The sequence below is a fragment of the Lithobates pipiens genome, unplaced genomic scaffold (genome assembly GCF_037356315.1).
Source record: "Lithobates pipiens isolate NorthernLeopardFrog02 unplaced genomic scaffold, aLitPip1_a1.2 Scaffold_27, whole genome shotgun sequence".
NCBI lineage: Eukaryota > Metazoa > Chordata > Amphibia > Anura > Ranidae > Lithobates > Lithobates pipiens.
The window spans coordinates 159,190,620-159,207,149 of record NW_027507788.1 but is presented as its reverse complement, the minus strand read 5'-3'; the positions used below and the strand labels follow the sequence as shown (position 1 = coordinate 159,207,149).

Here is a 16,530-nt window from a genome sequence, read left to right as displayed (position 1 = left end):
TAAGTGTGTACTAAGCCAGTGCGACAGTGCCAATCCGGCGACATATGCGGTGGCTGCATTTATTTTTATTATTATTTTATTATTATTATTTATTTTTATTTTCAGGCTTTTTCCCCCCCCCCCCCCCCCCTTGTAACTATGCACACCTGCACCAGATTCTGTGTTCACCAGATATATTAAATCTCCCCACAGTGTAGTAAAACTACAAAACACCCCCATCACCATACCATGGAGGGAGGTGTTTTGTAGTCCACCGAGAGCAATGGGAAGGCTGATGACACTGAGACTTTGGTGCAGCAGAGGAAGTAATGAGTTTTCTGGATTTCCAGCAGGATTTATGGGTATTTTTGTTATTCTAAAAAGATATAAAGAAATAAAAAAAACTCTCTCAGTTCACAAACCCAAAGAGCGCAAACAAAGCTGGCTATGCACTATACAATCTGATTGTACAATCTTTAGATCTACCATTAACCTGTCTGATTGGATAAAAATTTAGGTATGCCCTTATATTAGTTTTGGTAACCCTAAAAGGAGATTGTACATTATTGTGAGGGGATTACATACATTACGTCAGAGATAACAGCGATATTCCTGGTAATGACTGGGGCATGGCTCAAGGTCAAAGGCTGGCTAAGCGATTAATAAGCATGACGTGCAGCGTTGGAGTTTCTGGCTCAGTTAATATACTGTATATTTGATGTATATTCTAGCTATATATTCACGTGGAAGTAAGTTCATCCACTGCTACCCTGATTATTCCTAACGTGTATGCGACATTAGATTGTAAGCTCCTTTGTGGCAGAGACAGTCTGTATGTTCAGTACTGTGGAATCTGACCACATGATGCAAATGAATAAATACAACCAACAGCATCCACCCCAAACAGAAATGCGTCGAACTTATGTTGGCCATACACACATTGATAAATAATCAATTTGGTTTCTGATCAATCTCTTCCAATAGGAACAGTCGATCTATAGTCAACAACCCATTTGATGGATATAACACCTGAAGAAGTGGATTTTGATTGATATTATAGATCATAACTTATGCTGATGTGATGATAAATCATTGATCACATTTCTGTTTCCAACGTGCGATCTCATAATCTGATCCATAAAAAATACAATCATATTCATGAACAAGTATCTCAGCGCTGCTGATCGATGCAAACAATCATTTTCTGTCCTGAATAGTTGACTCGGTTTAATCAAATTTGATCTACATTGGGTCCAGAATTGATCATAAGAGAAGTGACAGCTATTCAATTGTTTGCAGATCCAGTCGTTTTGATCAAATTGCACATCGATCAAATAAAAAAAAATAAGTATTTGGCCACATTAGACTGATTGTCTCCTTGAAGAGTCAGTAGATGGCGCCATACAGCTGGGATGCAGCAGCATGCTAATTGTACAAAGCATCATATTCACAAATATTATTATATTCAGGATTCCCCTGCATTGAAAGCAGCAGTAATTATGGATCCGTTCTGGCAAATCGATTAATTTAAAGGTGTTGTTAACAGGAAGATAATATTTGTTTCAGTCAATGGTAAGGCACACTAATATTGTGCATGTATTTTCCATTCATTGGAAAGAGCTGCCCAACACAATGAAGCGCACCATAGGTTCAGGCACAATTTTTGTTACGCATCGCAGTGCAGCTCACAATAAAAGTGTTACTGTGCAATATGGTGTGCCGCAACTCAAGCACATTCACAAGGTTTGCTGGGCAGCCATTAAGAATGAATGCCAAGGCATTGCGCCAGTGCGAATAACTCATTTTGGCACATGCGGTATGAACCCGGCCTTGAACCACAAGATATAAATACCTGTAATATATTCCTGACTTTCCCATCCCCATTACATGGTTTAGTGCAGTCCCTCTTTGTAATAATGAGCAAAAGTGTCAGGCATGGATAGGGTCGGGATTTTGGAAGGGGGCCTTGTGTGGCCATTTTACACTTCTTTCAACCTAAACAGCAACAGAAGTAAGTGAGCAGGTTTTGGATTTGTGTCTCCTTCTCGTAAACAAGTTATATCTGAAGTTAGTGGTTGTAAAAGCTGAGTTTTTTTTTTTTACCTTAATGCATTCTAAGCATTAAGGTAAAATAAAAAATCTTCTGCATGCAGCTCCACCAACCGCACCACCCCACCCCACCCTCAGCCCCCGTTATATTTACCTGAGGCCGATCTCGATCCAGCACTGTGCCATTGGCTCCCGCTGCTGCGATTCATAGCAAGTGAGGTGGGAGCAGGGCCAAGCCACACTCTGTGTGTCTATGGATACACAAAGCTGGCTCTAGAGTAAGCTCACATGTGTGCATCCATAGCAAGCGGTTTGCTATGGTGAGAGGGAGGAGCCAGGAGCACTGGCGTGGGGACCTGAGATGGGGGATCAGGACTGCTCTGTGCAAAACCATTTCACAGAGCAGGTAAGTATATGTTTGTTATTTAAAAAAAATAAAAATAAAATGTGATCCTTAATAATGACTTTAGGAAAAAAAGCAAACACAACATTACTGCCTGCTTGAATAAGTATTGAAACTAAAATTGAAGGGCCAGACAGAAGATGAAGAAGGGGAAGTTTATGCGTTCTGGGGCTCCACCAGCCTTGGCACCAGATATGACCCACTGCTCATCCTTTTGGATGACTGGATAGATGGCATTGGACCCCAGGGTTGTCCTACTGGTATTGCTATCCAATAGTATTATATTGGTGTTGGTAGAGATTATCTGGTTACCAAGCTGGGCTTCTACAACCCAGAGGGTTCCTACAGTATCCTTGGTTTGTAACCCAAAGAAAATAGCAAATCTAAGACTGATGTGTCACACCACAGACTAATAGTCCATATACAATTTTATTCCTGTATAGGGCAGCAGAAAATATCAAAATGTGGGAGCCAACAGCATTGGGGATCCACCAGTCTTGGTACAAGATATGACTTGGTGCTCATTCCAATGCATTCTGCGAGTCCATCAACCTCGACACCAGATACGACTCACTGCTCATCCTTTTGGGAGAGTGGATAGATAACATTGGACCCCAGAGTTGTCCTATTGGTATTGCTATCCAATAGTATTACATTGGTGTTGGTAGAGGTTATCTGGTTACCAAGCCGGGCCTTTACACCACAGAAGGGTCCCAAGTATCCTTATTTTGTAGTCCAAAACTAGCAAATCTAAGATTGAAGCGTTACACCATAGAGTAATAGTTCATATCAATTGTACTCCAGGATAGGGTTAGGAGAGAAGATCAAAAAAGTGGGAGCCAACATCATTTTAGGTGTCTACCAGTCTTGGTGCTCATTAACTGGGGAAAGTGGATAGATAGCATTTGACCCTCTGGTTCTCTTGGTATTGCCATCCAATAGTATTATATTGGTGTTGGTTCAGTTTATCTGTTTACGGGGCTGGCTTCTTTAACCCAGAGGGTTTCCACAGTATCCTTGGTTTGTAGTCCAAAACCAGCAAATCTAATGTCACACCAGAGATTAATAGTTTGTATACAAATCTATTCCAGTATAGGGTTAGAGGAAAAACATATTTTTAAGACAGCACTGATCCTATATGTCAGTGGTCATTAACCCACTAACAGGCCAGGTTTGCAAGATAACTGAAATACATCAGAGGTGATATCTTTTGCTGCTCAGTGATTGCAGTATTCTAGTCTACATCTCCCCAAGGTAATACTTAAAACCTGGCCTGTTAGTGGGCCCTGAGGACAGGGTTGATGACCACTGCTATATGGAGTCTGGTATCCCTGGAGGTGATCCGTGATATGGTGCTCCTCAAAGGGATCCTGTGGGTAGATGAAGGGAAAGGGAAAGGTAATCCTGATGGGGACTTGGCTGCTGCCTCACTGGTAATGAAGTGAAATCATTTGGCAGGAGAAGTGTAAATGAGATATGAGTTACGATCGATATGCAGGGACGTAATTGAGAATCCGTGGTTCCTGGCAAATAAGGTATGTACATTTAATCTGCAATGTTTCTAGTTACAGCTGATTGTTGCTGCACCCGCTATTCCTAAAGCCTTATCCAGTAAAAGTGTGAGATGCAGGGAAGTCACACTTCAGGCTTTTATACAGCATTCAACAGTTCACAGGGTACACAAAGAGCCAACGCGTTTCAGGGGAAAGTTCCCCTTCATCAGGGCTAGTATACAATAAAAAAAAATTAAAACACATCATAAACATTTCTTAAATAAAAGTGTTGGCAATAAAATTGAAAGGCTTGCAGTAAAAATTCCAAATGTTCACAATAAAATTCAGTATATTGTTAATAAAATTTCAGAGGTGATGATTGGGAGGAGCATTAGAAGAGATCGTTCAGGTAGTGGTGTAGTATAGGGTTAGAGAGAAGATCAAAAAGTGGGAGCCAAAAGCATTTTGGGGGGCCACAGTCGTATGACTTGGTGCTTATTCATTGGGGAAACTGGATAGATAGCACTGGACCCCAGGGTTGTCCTGTTGTTATTGCTATTCAATAGTATAATGATGTTGGTAGAGGTTGTCCGATTAATGGGCTGGCAAATTCTACACCCCAGAGGGTTCCCACAGTATGTTTGGCTTGTAGTCCAAAAGTAACAAATCTAAGGTTGATGTGTCACACCATAGACTGATACAATTCTATTCCAGTATAGGGTAAGATAGAAGATCAAAAAGAGGAAGCCAATGGGTTTCAAGGGTCTAAAAATGCCCCTTCATCAGGGCTAAGGAGACAAAGAATACCTAAATCAACATAAAGTATTGTTTCTCAATGAAGATTATGTGAAGTTGGTCTACAAGCAACAACGATTGATGGCATTTTTATTTAGAGCATAGTCTATTGTTTTACTTATAACAGTTTATGAACTTTTACATCATCTTTTCATCATGACTTCTTCAATAAATAGTAGATCCTATAAGGAGATTGTACAATTAGATTGTATAGTGTATGGCCATTCTTAAGCTGGTCATACACCAGCAGTTTTTTTTGTTCAAATGATCATACGGACATTCAGAAGAATCATTCAATAGTACCATTATGGACTGGAAAAAAAAAAAAATGAAATTTCTGAAAACTTGTATTCGATGGCCATGTCAATATTTTCAATTCTACATCTGATTGCAAGATGCACATAAGCCTTACAATAAGTGGGATTTTACTATTGGAAAGTCATTTGTTAAAAAACAAACAAAAAAAAAAAAACCCTTTCCATCCTGCTCCTTTTTTTTATAATTGAAAACGATCATTAATTTGAGCTTATTAACCATTAAAAAATTGAATGAAGGTTCTGAAAATAATTTTTGTTGAAAGAAATTCTACCACCGATGGATGGCCAGCTTTAGGTTTTCTGCTTTGGACTATAAACCATAGATCGGCCTTTCTCAACACAGAGGACCCCTTGAAATAGTTCTCAGGTCTCGGGGAACCCCTGCTAAAAGTTAGAAATTAGAAATCTACAACTCATGATACATTAGTGTGATGGTCAGTGGGAAGAATGGCCCTTACACTTGTGGTCATTGGGTAGAATTACCTCCTTACAGATCACTAAAAAGATCAATGGTGTCGGTGGGAACTTATCTGAGAGGCAGAAATTGCCAATGCTGAAGGAACGAGTAGCAACCTCTGGAGGAACCCTAGTGTTCCACAGAACCCTGGTTGAGTGTCACTGCCATGGATACTGTGGGAACCCTCTGGGGTGGAGAATTTACCAGCTTGGTAACCAGCTGCCGACACCAACACCATTATCAAATACTATCAGATATCAGTACCAACGGGACAACCCTGAGGTCCAGTGTTATGCTATCTATCCATCTTCCCCCAATGAATGAGCAGAGAGTCATATGTGGTGCCAAGCCTGATAGCTAGCAATACACATGGTACAATCCAAATTGTTCAATCTCCTATAAATTTACCAACAATCATCTTTAAGGTGCTTTCCCACTTCAACTGTAATTTTCAAATACTTTCTTTTGTATGTTCTTTGTCATAAGATCTCACTGATGCCTGAATGGACAACTTGTGTTCTAGCGGTTACTTTTTAGAGTCCATCATAGCTGACCTCTGTATGATAATCACACTTCTCTGGATTTCAGAGGTCACAACTTTCATGGCAAGCTCAGAGCAAAGCATTACAGGGGGATATGGTGTGACCACCACAGGAGGAGAAGAGGAAAACCCAACTACAGGTGAGAACATTCCAAACAGGGGCGTAACTAGAAATCACAGGGCCCCATAGCAAAATGTTGTATGGGCCCCCCCCCACCCAGGGGCGGATTCAGATTCTAGTCTCGGGAGGGGCACTGATAGAAAATACTTTTATGGGGGCAATTTATTGGGGCAATGGCTGATGTTGGCACTTCAATTATCACGGCACCATTTGTGTTATGGTGTCAGGATGATTGAAACACATTATTTCTATTATTGCATTGTTATAGAAAATTAAATAGTTCAACTCACCATAATGCAGAATCAGTGGGAGCCTCGAGTGTGTCACCTGCCACCAGATGCAGATTGTCACTTGTCACAAGTTGCGGATTGTCCACCTGCCACCCATTGTGGATTGTCCACTTGCCACGTGACCTGCCACACATTGCAAATCGTCCACTTTCCACGTCACCTGCCACACATTGGGGATTGTCCACTTGCCACGTCACCTGCCACACATTGCGGATTGTCCACTTGCCACGTGACCTGCCACCCATTGTGGATTGTCCACTTGCCACATCACCTGCCACTCATTTCAGATTGTCCACTTGCCACAAGTTGCAGATTGTCACTTGCCACACATTACAAATTGTCCACTTGCCATGTCACCTGCCACTCATTGTGGATTGTCCACTTGCCACGTCACCTGCCATACATTGTGGATTGTTCATTTGCCACGTCACCTGCCACGTCACCTGCCACCCATTGCGGTTTGTCCACTTGCCACGTGACCTGCCACACATTGCGGATTGTTCACTTGCCACGTCACCTGCCACCTATTGCGGATTGTCCATTTACCACGTTACCTGCCACAAGTTTCAGATTGTCCATTTGCCACGTCACCTGCCACACATTGCGGATTGTCCACTTGCCACGTCACCTGCCACACATTGCGGATTGTCCACTTGCCACGTCACCTGCCACACATTGTGGATTGTCCATTTGCCACGTCACCTGCCACCCATTGCGGTTTGTCCATTTGCCACGTTACCTGCCACCCACTGCGGATTGTCCATTTGCCATGTCACCTGCCACCCATTGCGGTTTGTCCACTTGCCACGTCACCTGCCACACATTGCGGATTGTTCACTTGCCACGTCACCTGCCACACATTGCGGATTGTCCATTTGCCACGTCACCTGCCACAAGTTTCAGATTGTCCCCTTGCCACGTCACATGCCACAAGTTTCAGATTGTCCCCTTGCCACGTCACATGCTACACATTGCAGATTGTCCACTTGCCATGTCACCTGCCACACATTGTGGATTTTCCACTTGCCATGTCACCTGCCATCCATTGCGGATTGTCCATTTGCCATGTCACCTGTCACACATTGCGGATTGTCACTTTCCTGTTAAAGTCGCTCTGTTTGCCAGTCTGAGTCAGGCAGCAGAGAGAGGATGTAATCTCTGCTGCCTGCACAGTGAGTGAGAGCGGAGCTGGCAGTTTCAGTTTGCAGGGCGGGCGCCGGGCGGCGAGAGATGATGTCATCTCTCTGCCCCGCCACCCGCTGATTGGCCACCCACTAAGCCTCCCCGCAGCTTCCCCAACAACCCACCGCCACCGCCGAGTCACCTGGCTGTGTCCGCTCGTACAGTCAGTGTGACTGTACGAGCGCCGAGCGGACAGGGAGCTCGGCGGCTCACCTGCCGCCCGCTCACCGGGCCCTCCTCAGCTGCGGGCCCCGTAGCGACCGCACGGGTCGCTATGGTGGTAGTTCCGCCACTGATTCCAAAATAGAAGATGTTATAGTGAATGGGATGCAAAATCATAGAGTTGCATCTGCCATCTGTTGAGATGTCCAATCACTTTCCAAAATAAGGGAATCCTTGGTTGTCACCAGAACTAGTGTCCCCATTGGAAGATTTCCCCTCTATTCCTGTTCTGGTGACCAATCAAAATGTGGTATTTTCTTTCACTTTCAGTAATAAAGATCACCAGGACAAATAGAGAGGGTGAATCTCTCCATATCAGACAGCAATAAAAATCTGACAGGTGTTCTAATCCCTTTTCACCCTTTTCAAAGCTAAAAAATAAAATGGCCTTTGGTTGTATTTTAGGTTCACCTAAAAGGTCATTTTTGATTTTTACATATTTGCTGCACCATTGTTATGTCAGATGCATCCTATCGTAGCAAAACATTCCAGATTCATTGTATAAAAGGTAGATCTTCTCTGGGATTGCGCTTAATAGGTGTAACCCCATTCTATAACATATAAGCTTTAGCTCCCAATGCATACACTATATTACCAAAAGTATTGGGACCCCTGCCTGTACATGCGCATGAATTTTTAATGGCATCCCAGTCTTAGCCAGTAGGGTTCAATATTGATTCGGCCCATCATTTGCAGCTATAGCAGCTCCAACTCTTCTGGGAAGGCTGTCCACAAGGTTTAGGAGTGTGTCTATGGGAATGTTTGATCATTTTTCCAGAAGTGCATTTGTGAGGTCAGGCATCGATGTTGGATGAAAAGGCCTGGCTCTCAGTCTCCCCTGCTTGAATTCATCCCACAATGTGTTCTATCGGGTTGAGCTCATGACTCTGTGCAGGTCAGTCAAGTTCCTCCACCCCAAACTTGCTCATCCATGTCTTTATGGAGCTTTCTTTGTGCACTGGTGAACAGTCATATTGGAACAGGAAGGGGCCACCCCCAAACTGTTCCCATAAAGTTGGGAGCATGAAATTGTCCAAAATGTCTTGGTATGCCGACGCCCTGAGAGTTTCCTTCACTGGAACTAAGGGGCCAAGCCCAACCCCTGAAAAACAACCCCACACCATAATCCACCCTCTATCAAATGATCTGGACCAATGCACACAGCAAGGTCCATAAAGACATGGCTGAGTGAGTTTGGGGTGGAGCAACTTGACTGGCCTGCACAAAGTCCTGACCTCAACCCAAGAAAACACCTTTGGGATGAATTAGAGCGGAGACTGCCAGCCAGGCCTTCTCGGCCACATCAGTGCCTGACTTCACATATGCGCTTCTGGTAGAATGGTCAAACATTCCCATAGACACTCCTAAACATTGTGGACAGCCTTCGCAGAATAGTTGAAGCTGTTATAGCTGCAAATGGTGGGCCAACTCAATATTGAACCCTACAGACTAAGGCTGGGATGCCATTAAAGTTCATGTGTGTAAGACCCCTTTCACACCACACCGCCCATTGCGTCGGTGGTAAAACTCCGCTATTTTTAGCAGCGTTTTACCACCGGATTTGCGGCGCATTTCGGGCGCTAGCGGGGCGCTTTTACCCCCTGCTAGCGAACACGAAAGGGTTAAAACCGCCGGTAATACGCCACAATAGCGGCGCTTTGCTGGCGGTATTACAGCGCTGCCCCATTGATTTCAATGGGGAGCAGCGGTAAACACACAGCTCCTTCACCGCTCCAAAGAAGCTGCTCGCAGGACTTTTTTCTGACGTCCTGCCAGCGCACCACTGCAGTGTGAAAGCCCGAGGGCTTTCACACTACATACAATGGTGCAGCTTCTTTAGGGCGGATTGCAGGTGCTATTTCTAACGCTATAGCGCCTGCATAACGCCCTGGTGTGAAAGGAGTCTAAAGGCAGGTGTCCCAATACTTTTGGTAATATAGTGCATCTATCTATGTATCCTATCCTATTCCTGGTTAAATAAACAGGACATTCCAGATTGATTGTATAAAAGGTAGATTTTCTCTTTATAATAGATGTGACCCCATTCTGTAACATTCTGCTTTAGCTTCTAACACATTTATAAACGTGCATTTACAGTTTTCTCTTAGTACCCCTGCAACGTGCCAATGAAGTCCACCCATTGCAGCTTCCTGTGATGTGGTGGCAACAATGCTGCATCTGTTATTGAATTCAGAGCAGAGTTGTCACCCTCATGCAGTCTGTGCCTGCTTGCACTACAGTGGGATGAAAAAATGTTGCAGGGATTATGGAGAGTTGTTTTACTGGGGTTGATTTATTAAAAGTGGGGAGTGCAAAATCTGGTGTAGCGCTGCACAGAAACCAATCAGCTTCCAGGGTTTTTTTTTTTTTTTGCCAAAGCTTAATTGAACAAGCTGAAGTTAGAAGTTGATTGGCTACCAGGCACAGCTGCATCGGATTCTGAGTGCTCCAGTTTTAGTAAATCAACCTCATAGTTTTAAATCTGCAGCTTTCATTAACCACTTGAGCTCTAAAAGGTTTTACCCCCCTTCATGACCAGGCTGCTTTCTGCTATTCAGCACTGTGCTACTTTAACTGGTAATTGCGTGGTCATGCAACACTGTACCCAAACTAAATTTATATTCATTTTTTTCACACAAATAGAGCTCTCTTTTTGATGTATTTGATCACCACTGGGATTTTTTTTATTATATAAACAAAAAATGCATGTGTGTGCCCCCTACCCGGAAAGGGTGGATCACATACATGTATGTGATCCGGCGCAGAGCAGCCACCCTGCTGCAGTATGTTTACATGACGCAGCCTGCAAGCAGTTAAAATAACCCCTGGTGGTCCAGCCATGAATATCCTTGTTCAGATACTTCCTGTTATAGGGTGACAACCGTTTAACAGTTGTGCTCCTGTGTTGTCACCCTATCAAAAAGTGCCCCTGGTGAAGACAGCAAACAGCCATGCTGACTCACATCCACAGTCATGGTCCACGGTTGTCCTCATCAGGAAGCTGGTCTACATTAACCACTTCCGGACCGCCCACCGTCGTTATATACGCTGGTACTTTGAAGAGGAGTATCGTTCTTATGGCAGCAGCTAGCCGAGCTCACGCGCAGAGGCAAACACATACGTGAGTAGCGCCCGCATATGAAAACCGTGTTTAAACCACACATGTGAGGTATCACCGCAATCAGTAGAGCAAGAGCAATAATTCTAGCCCTAGACCTCCTCTATAACTCAAAACATGCAACCTGTAGAATTTTTTAAATGTCGCCTATGGAGATTTTTAAAGGGTAAAAGTTTGTCGCCATTCCACGAGCGGGTGCAATTTTGAAGCGTGATATGTTGGGTATCAATTTACTCAGCATAACATCATCTTTCACAATATAAAAAAAATTGGGCTAACTTTACTGTTGTCTTATTTTTTAATTAAAAAAAAAGTGTATTTTTTCCCCAAAAAAGTGCACTTGTAAGACCGCTGCGCAAATACGGTGTGACAGAAAATATTGCAAAGACCGCCATTTTATTCTCTAGAGTGTTAGAAAAAAATTGTATAATGTTTAGGGGTTCCAAGTAATTTGCTAACAAAAAAGCCTGTTTTGAACTTGTAAAAAACAAATCTCAGAATGAGGCTCGATCCTTAAGTGGTTAAAGTGAATTTAGACAGGAAGTGGCTGAAAGAGGATACTGGAGATCTGCAATAGGGATGGGCTCAGGTGCGTTTTGGATCCTAGTCCCAACCCACCTGAGCAATCCCGCCAGAAAGCAGTCACTGCACACTGCCAGTCATAGGCAATGTGTAGGTGCAGCTGCGGGCCTGGAAATGCCTCACTGCCTATGATTGGCTGTGTGCGGTAATGGCTTCCTGGCGGGATTGCTCAAGTGGGCTGGGACTACGATCCGTACACACAAGCCCATCCCAAATCGGCAGCAGTTAGGGGTAACGGTGAGTATTTTATTAAAAAATGGTGCTTGACTAAATGTCTTCTAGTTAGGATTTACAACTATTTTTAAAAAAGGTGAAAATTGCACGCACAGGAGCGGTGACAACAGCTATGTACCAATACCAATGGATTTTCCACTGCTGAACACTCAGCGAGGATAGATTCTGTTCTACAACGCTGCAATCTTATATGGCATACATCTGAATTGTCTTAATGCAGTACAGCCTAGTTAGAAAGGGTTAACAGTTTTCTGCAGGCACTTCCATGCCCTGGCTGGAATCTGTCCCCTTCCTCGTCAGGCACGCCGGGGCGGGAGCGAGCAGGATGCCGGCCATGGAATTAGCGCTAATGGTATTGGCTTCGCAGCCACGTCCTACATTTCCAGAGAGAAATGGCTTTCATGCTCTGTAAATTGTGCTTCATCTCAGCTGGTGGGGTCTGAGCCACCTGGACGCAATCAATGCCAGAATGGGAGCTGGAACACCTCGCAGCCGCGGTCAGCCCTCCCGACTGCACCGCGCTTCGATCGATGGCAAAAGAGCGTTTAAAGATTGACGGGACCGAATGCATTTGGCATTTCAGAACAACCGCACTGCAAAAATAAAGGTTTAAAAAGGAACTCCAGCCTTTCTCCAGAATTGCACAGTTGTACAGGCTCCTCTCCTGTAATGAATCTGATTTCACTGCACACTGTGAGCTTCTCACCACGTGCATTAGAAGCTGCAGCAAGTCACACAGCGCTCACCCCATTTCCTGGCTGAAGGACATCTAGTGCTTTCCTCACCAGCTGTCCATGGCCCACCCTTCCTTTGATTGGCTTTCAGTTCTTTCAATCATGGAGGCTCAACATCACAAGTGGGCGTTACCTAGGGCAGTCTGTATGCAATATAACCCCTCCGCCTTCCCTACACACACCCCCCCCTCCTTCCACCTGCAGCGCCCTTCATGTCCACGGGAAAAAATATTTTTCCTTAACCACTTGCCCTCCAGAAGGTTTACCCCCCGTCGCGACCAAGCCATTTTTTGCAATACAGCACTGCGTTACTTTGATAATTGCGCAGTCATGTGATGCTGTACCCAAGTAAAAAGGTATGTCCTTTTTTTTTCTCCCACAAATAGAGCTTTCTTTTGGTGGTATTTGATCGCCACTGCGGTTTTTATGTTTTGCGCTATAAACAAAAATAGTCCCACGCGTTTGAAAAAACAAAACAAAAAAAAACTGTTTGCTACAAAACAAATCCCATAAAAAAAAAAAAAATGTCTTAATCAATTTAGGCCAATATGTATTCAGCTACATCTTTTTGGTAAAAAAAATCCCAATAAGTGTATATTGATTAGTTTGGTCAAAACTTATAGTGTATACCATCTATGGGATAGATTTATGGATTTTTTAAATTTTTTTTTTTTACTAGTAATGACAGCTATCAGCGACTTATATCAGGACTGAAACATTGCACCAGACAAATTGGACACTAAGTGACACTTTTTGGGGACCAGTGACACTAATACAGTGATCGGTGCTTAAAAAAATTAAGAAATTAAAAAATAATGACACTGTCTGGGAAGGGGTTAACATCGGGGTTGATCAAAGGGTTAAATGTGTGCCTAGGGAGTGCTTGCTAACTGTGTGGGGGTTGCTTGTACTGTGGGAAGACAGATCTGTGTTCCTGCTTTGTAGGAACACAGGATCACAGCCTTCCCTTCTCACAGAACAGCGATCTGCCTTGTTTACATAGGCAGATGGCTTTTCTGCCTGTGACTCGACCAATCAGCTGGTTCCGGCGAACGTAGCCTCTGTGTGCAATCACAGTGGGAGCAGGTCGCAGACGGCACGTGTGCACGTCCCAGACCCGAAAGTGCAGGATTACGTACGTGACTGCTCTCTTCTCCGCCCCTTCTGTTGTTTTCTTCAATCTGCGGTGGGTGGAGCCTGAACCCCTCCCACAACCGTTGGATTTCTATCCCTTGTGGCAAGGGAAATAATAAATGGCAGTTTTTGTGCCCGGATTTCAGATTCAAGGCCCTGACGTAGTCTTAGGGTTTTTTTTTTTTTTTGTTTGGCTCCTTGTGAGGGATTTCGCCAGTGCAAATCGAGCCAGAACCGTCATCTCACCGATATAATATTCTATCTGCTATAAGTAATAGAAGTTCAAGTTCAATTAAATGAATTAGTGATGAAGCGGCGCTTGTCTTTCATACTGCTTGGATGTCGCTCTTCAATGCATCTATCCCGGGCAGGATGAAAGCCGATCGCCTTCCACACAACGAGGGAGATAAAACGATGATTGCATTCAGTAATTGCGGGACTGGGACAAATAATTAGTAAATTAATTGGGAGTAATTGTGTCAGATCACAGGATGGAACACAGCAATGAAGAGCTCAACCTCAACGTTTACAGGGTGTATGCGTTTTATCTTCCTGGAAACCTGTGGCGGTATGGAAGCCGTATAAGGAATGGTGATAATTATGTAGTACTCTGAGTGGTGGGGATGAATCTTCCTCCAGTGTACTCACTGTATTACTACCAGTGGCGGCTGGTGTTTTTATTTTTTGGGGGGGCGGGTGGCAAACAATCACCCATCTCCACCCCCCCCCCCGAGCGGGACCCACCCGCCCACTGTTTGCCGGTCGTTCCGGCACTTGCTCCACTGTGGCAGGCAGCTTGGTGCAGCGGCTCAATTTCCTCTTCTCAAAGGCGGCTTCCAGCTCCTCCCCTCTTCTTCCTAGGCATCCAATAGGATCACCTGTCCATTCAGCCAATCTGTGACCGATGTCAAAACCCGCTTCCTGATTGGCCAGGAGGAAGATCAGTGTTACAACAGCGAATGTTCATTTGCTGCCGTAACACACCTGGGTGGGATCAGAGTGCACTCACTGCGACCCAAGCCCACCCTATATTGAAGTCTATTTGAGTCTCTTGCTCTAATCTGTGCTTCAAAACAGCCCCCGCACTGGAATTCATGTGCTGGTGTCCTGAAAGGGGCCGGACCCATGGATAGTTGGGGCGGCAGTGGACAGGGGGGCAGTGGACAGGGGGGCGGCGCCCGTGTGCCCTTAATGGACAGGCCACCCCTAAATACTACAAACTGATGCTCTGGTCAGAAATTATTTCTGACCTCCAGCCTTCCCTTGAGTCTTGCACAGTTGTACAGTCTTCTTTCTTGTACTGAAATTGCTTTGTCTTATTTCACTGAACACTGTGAACATCTCACAATGTGCATTGGAAGCTGCAGCAAGCTAGATAGAGCCCACCTCATTTCCTGGCTGAAGGACATCCATCATTATTTAGCTTTTTCTCCCAAGCCGGATTGTCCCAGGCCCTCCCCTTTTCATTCATTAAATTCCAGTTCTTTCAATCATGGAGGCTCAGCATCACATCTGGGTGTTACCTAGGGTGGCACAAACTCCACTAGACTGATACCACCCATCAAGATATTTTGATATTTGCATGACTCTTGCCAAGAGCCAGCCCACTGCTTGTATCAGCGCTGAGGATTCAGCCAGAGGCTGCCTATTCAACAAAAGCCGGCCTGCCATTCAAAAACCTTGATCTGACATAACCACCCATGGGAACCGTTCTGACCAAATAGCACACAGCAACAGCCTTGAAGGAAGGAGTCTATTCCCCCGAAACCCGTTGGCTTGATGTCCATGTTGCTAATTTTTCTGGTACAATAATTTTTATTGAGTCAAAAGGTCACAATCATGACACAATAAGCAAAAGTATAGCTGTTTCCCACGCAGGGGAAAGTAGTAGCAGTGACAATAACAGTATCAAGAGTTACAATTTGTGTCTACTACAATTTAAACCACCTGTTCAGACCAACAGGGCTAGAGGTGGTCCCAAACGACAGCCCGGAGGAACGGAGAGGAGTGCGGATGGGCCAAAACACAGGGGGCTCCCATTCAGAATGGGGTTGGAGGGAGAAAAGAAAAGGGGGGTGTAGGGGGAAAGAGCAGTGGGAAAAGAAGAGAAGAATGAGAAAATTAGAAGGAAGAGAAGAAGGTCTTGTAGGCTAGCAAGGCATGTTGCTAATTTTTAAATAAATATCCGTGAACCAGATTTTAGAAGTGACATTTCTCTGTATACCGGGCATTGCTTCCTTTTTATCTAAGTCTACATGCTGAAACAACCTAAAGGTCGCTCAGAAAAGGCAGCAGCCCAATCCCAGCTAGGGCCCATCGCCACCATCCATCACTGGGCACTATCCACTGGAAGGCATTCCTTCCCTTTTGCTCACAAATACCCACTCAGGACCAGTGACCAATCCAGTCAGTTCAGCTTGGTCTCCAACACAAGTGGGAAGAGTTGAGGAAGTGCAATAGACAGCATTCAAAGGTCAGACAAAGAAAAGCATAGCGTTAAGTTCAGCAAGGTTACAGTGAGGTTACTTTTTAAAGGTGGTTTTAACTGCATAAATGTCCTTATACGAGTTGTAGAGTGGTTGTGGCATGGCCCCATTCACTTGAATGGGTTGTGTTCAGTGGCAGTACTGCCCTCTAGCTGACTAAGCACCATATCTGGTGTGAAATGTGTCAACAGCTGTGCAGTTAGTCTGTATTGCCCTGTGATGCTTTGATATCCATTTTTTAATAAAGGTGAACTTTTTTGGAGTGCGGCTATCCAGCGTTCTATTTCTTTCATGCTCACTAAATGTGAGCATTTTTGCCACAGCCACCAAACAAAGCATGTGCACACAAAACATACGTATGAGGCCTTCCGACCCCTCCTATATTGATTTGTA

At 44.4% G+C, this 16,530-nt stretch overlaps 1 protein-coding gene across 3 annotated transcripts in view; it reads left to right on the top strand.

Moving 5' to 3' along the window:
* Positions 1 to 16,530, top strand: part of CRTAM (cytotoxic and regulatory T cell molecule) — an 85,732-nt gene that overhangs the window by 48,269 nt on the left and 20,933 nt on the right. For 2 of the 3 annotated variants that reach the window (XM_077457759.1, XM_077457758.1), the window contains exon 7: positions 6,082 to 6,174. The exons of the other annotated variant lie outside the window; for it this stretch is intronic. In XM_077457759.1, the coding sequence (XP_077313885.1) occupies positions 6,082 to 6,174 (93 nt within the window). The remainder of the gene's footprint in view (positions 1 to 6,081; positions 6,175 to 16,530) is intronic. 3 annotated transcript variants of the gene reach the window in all.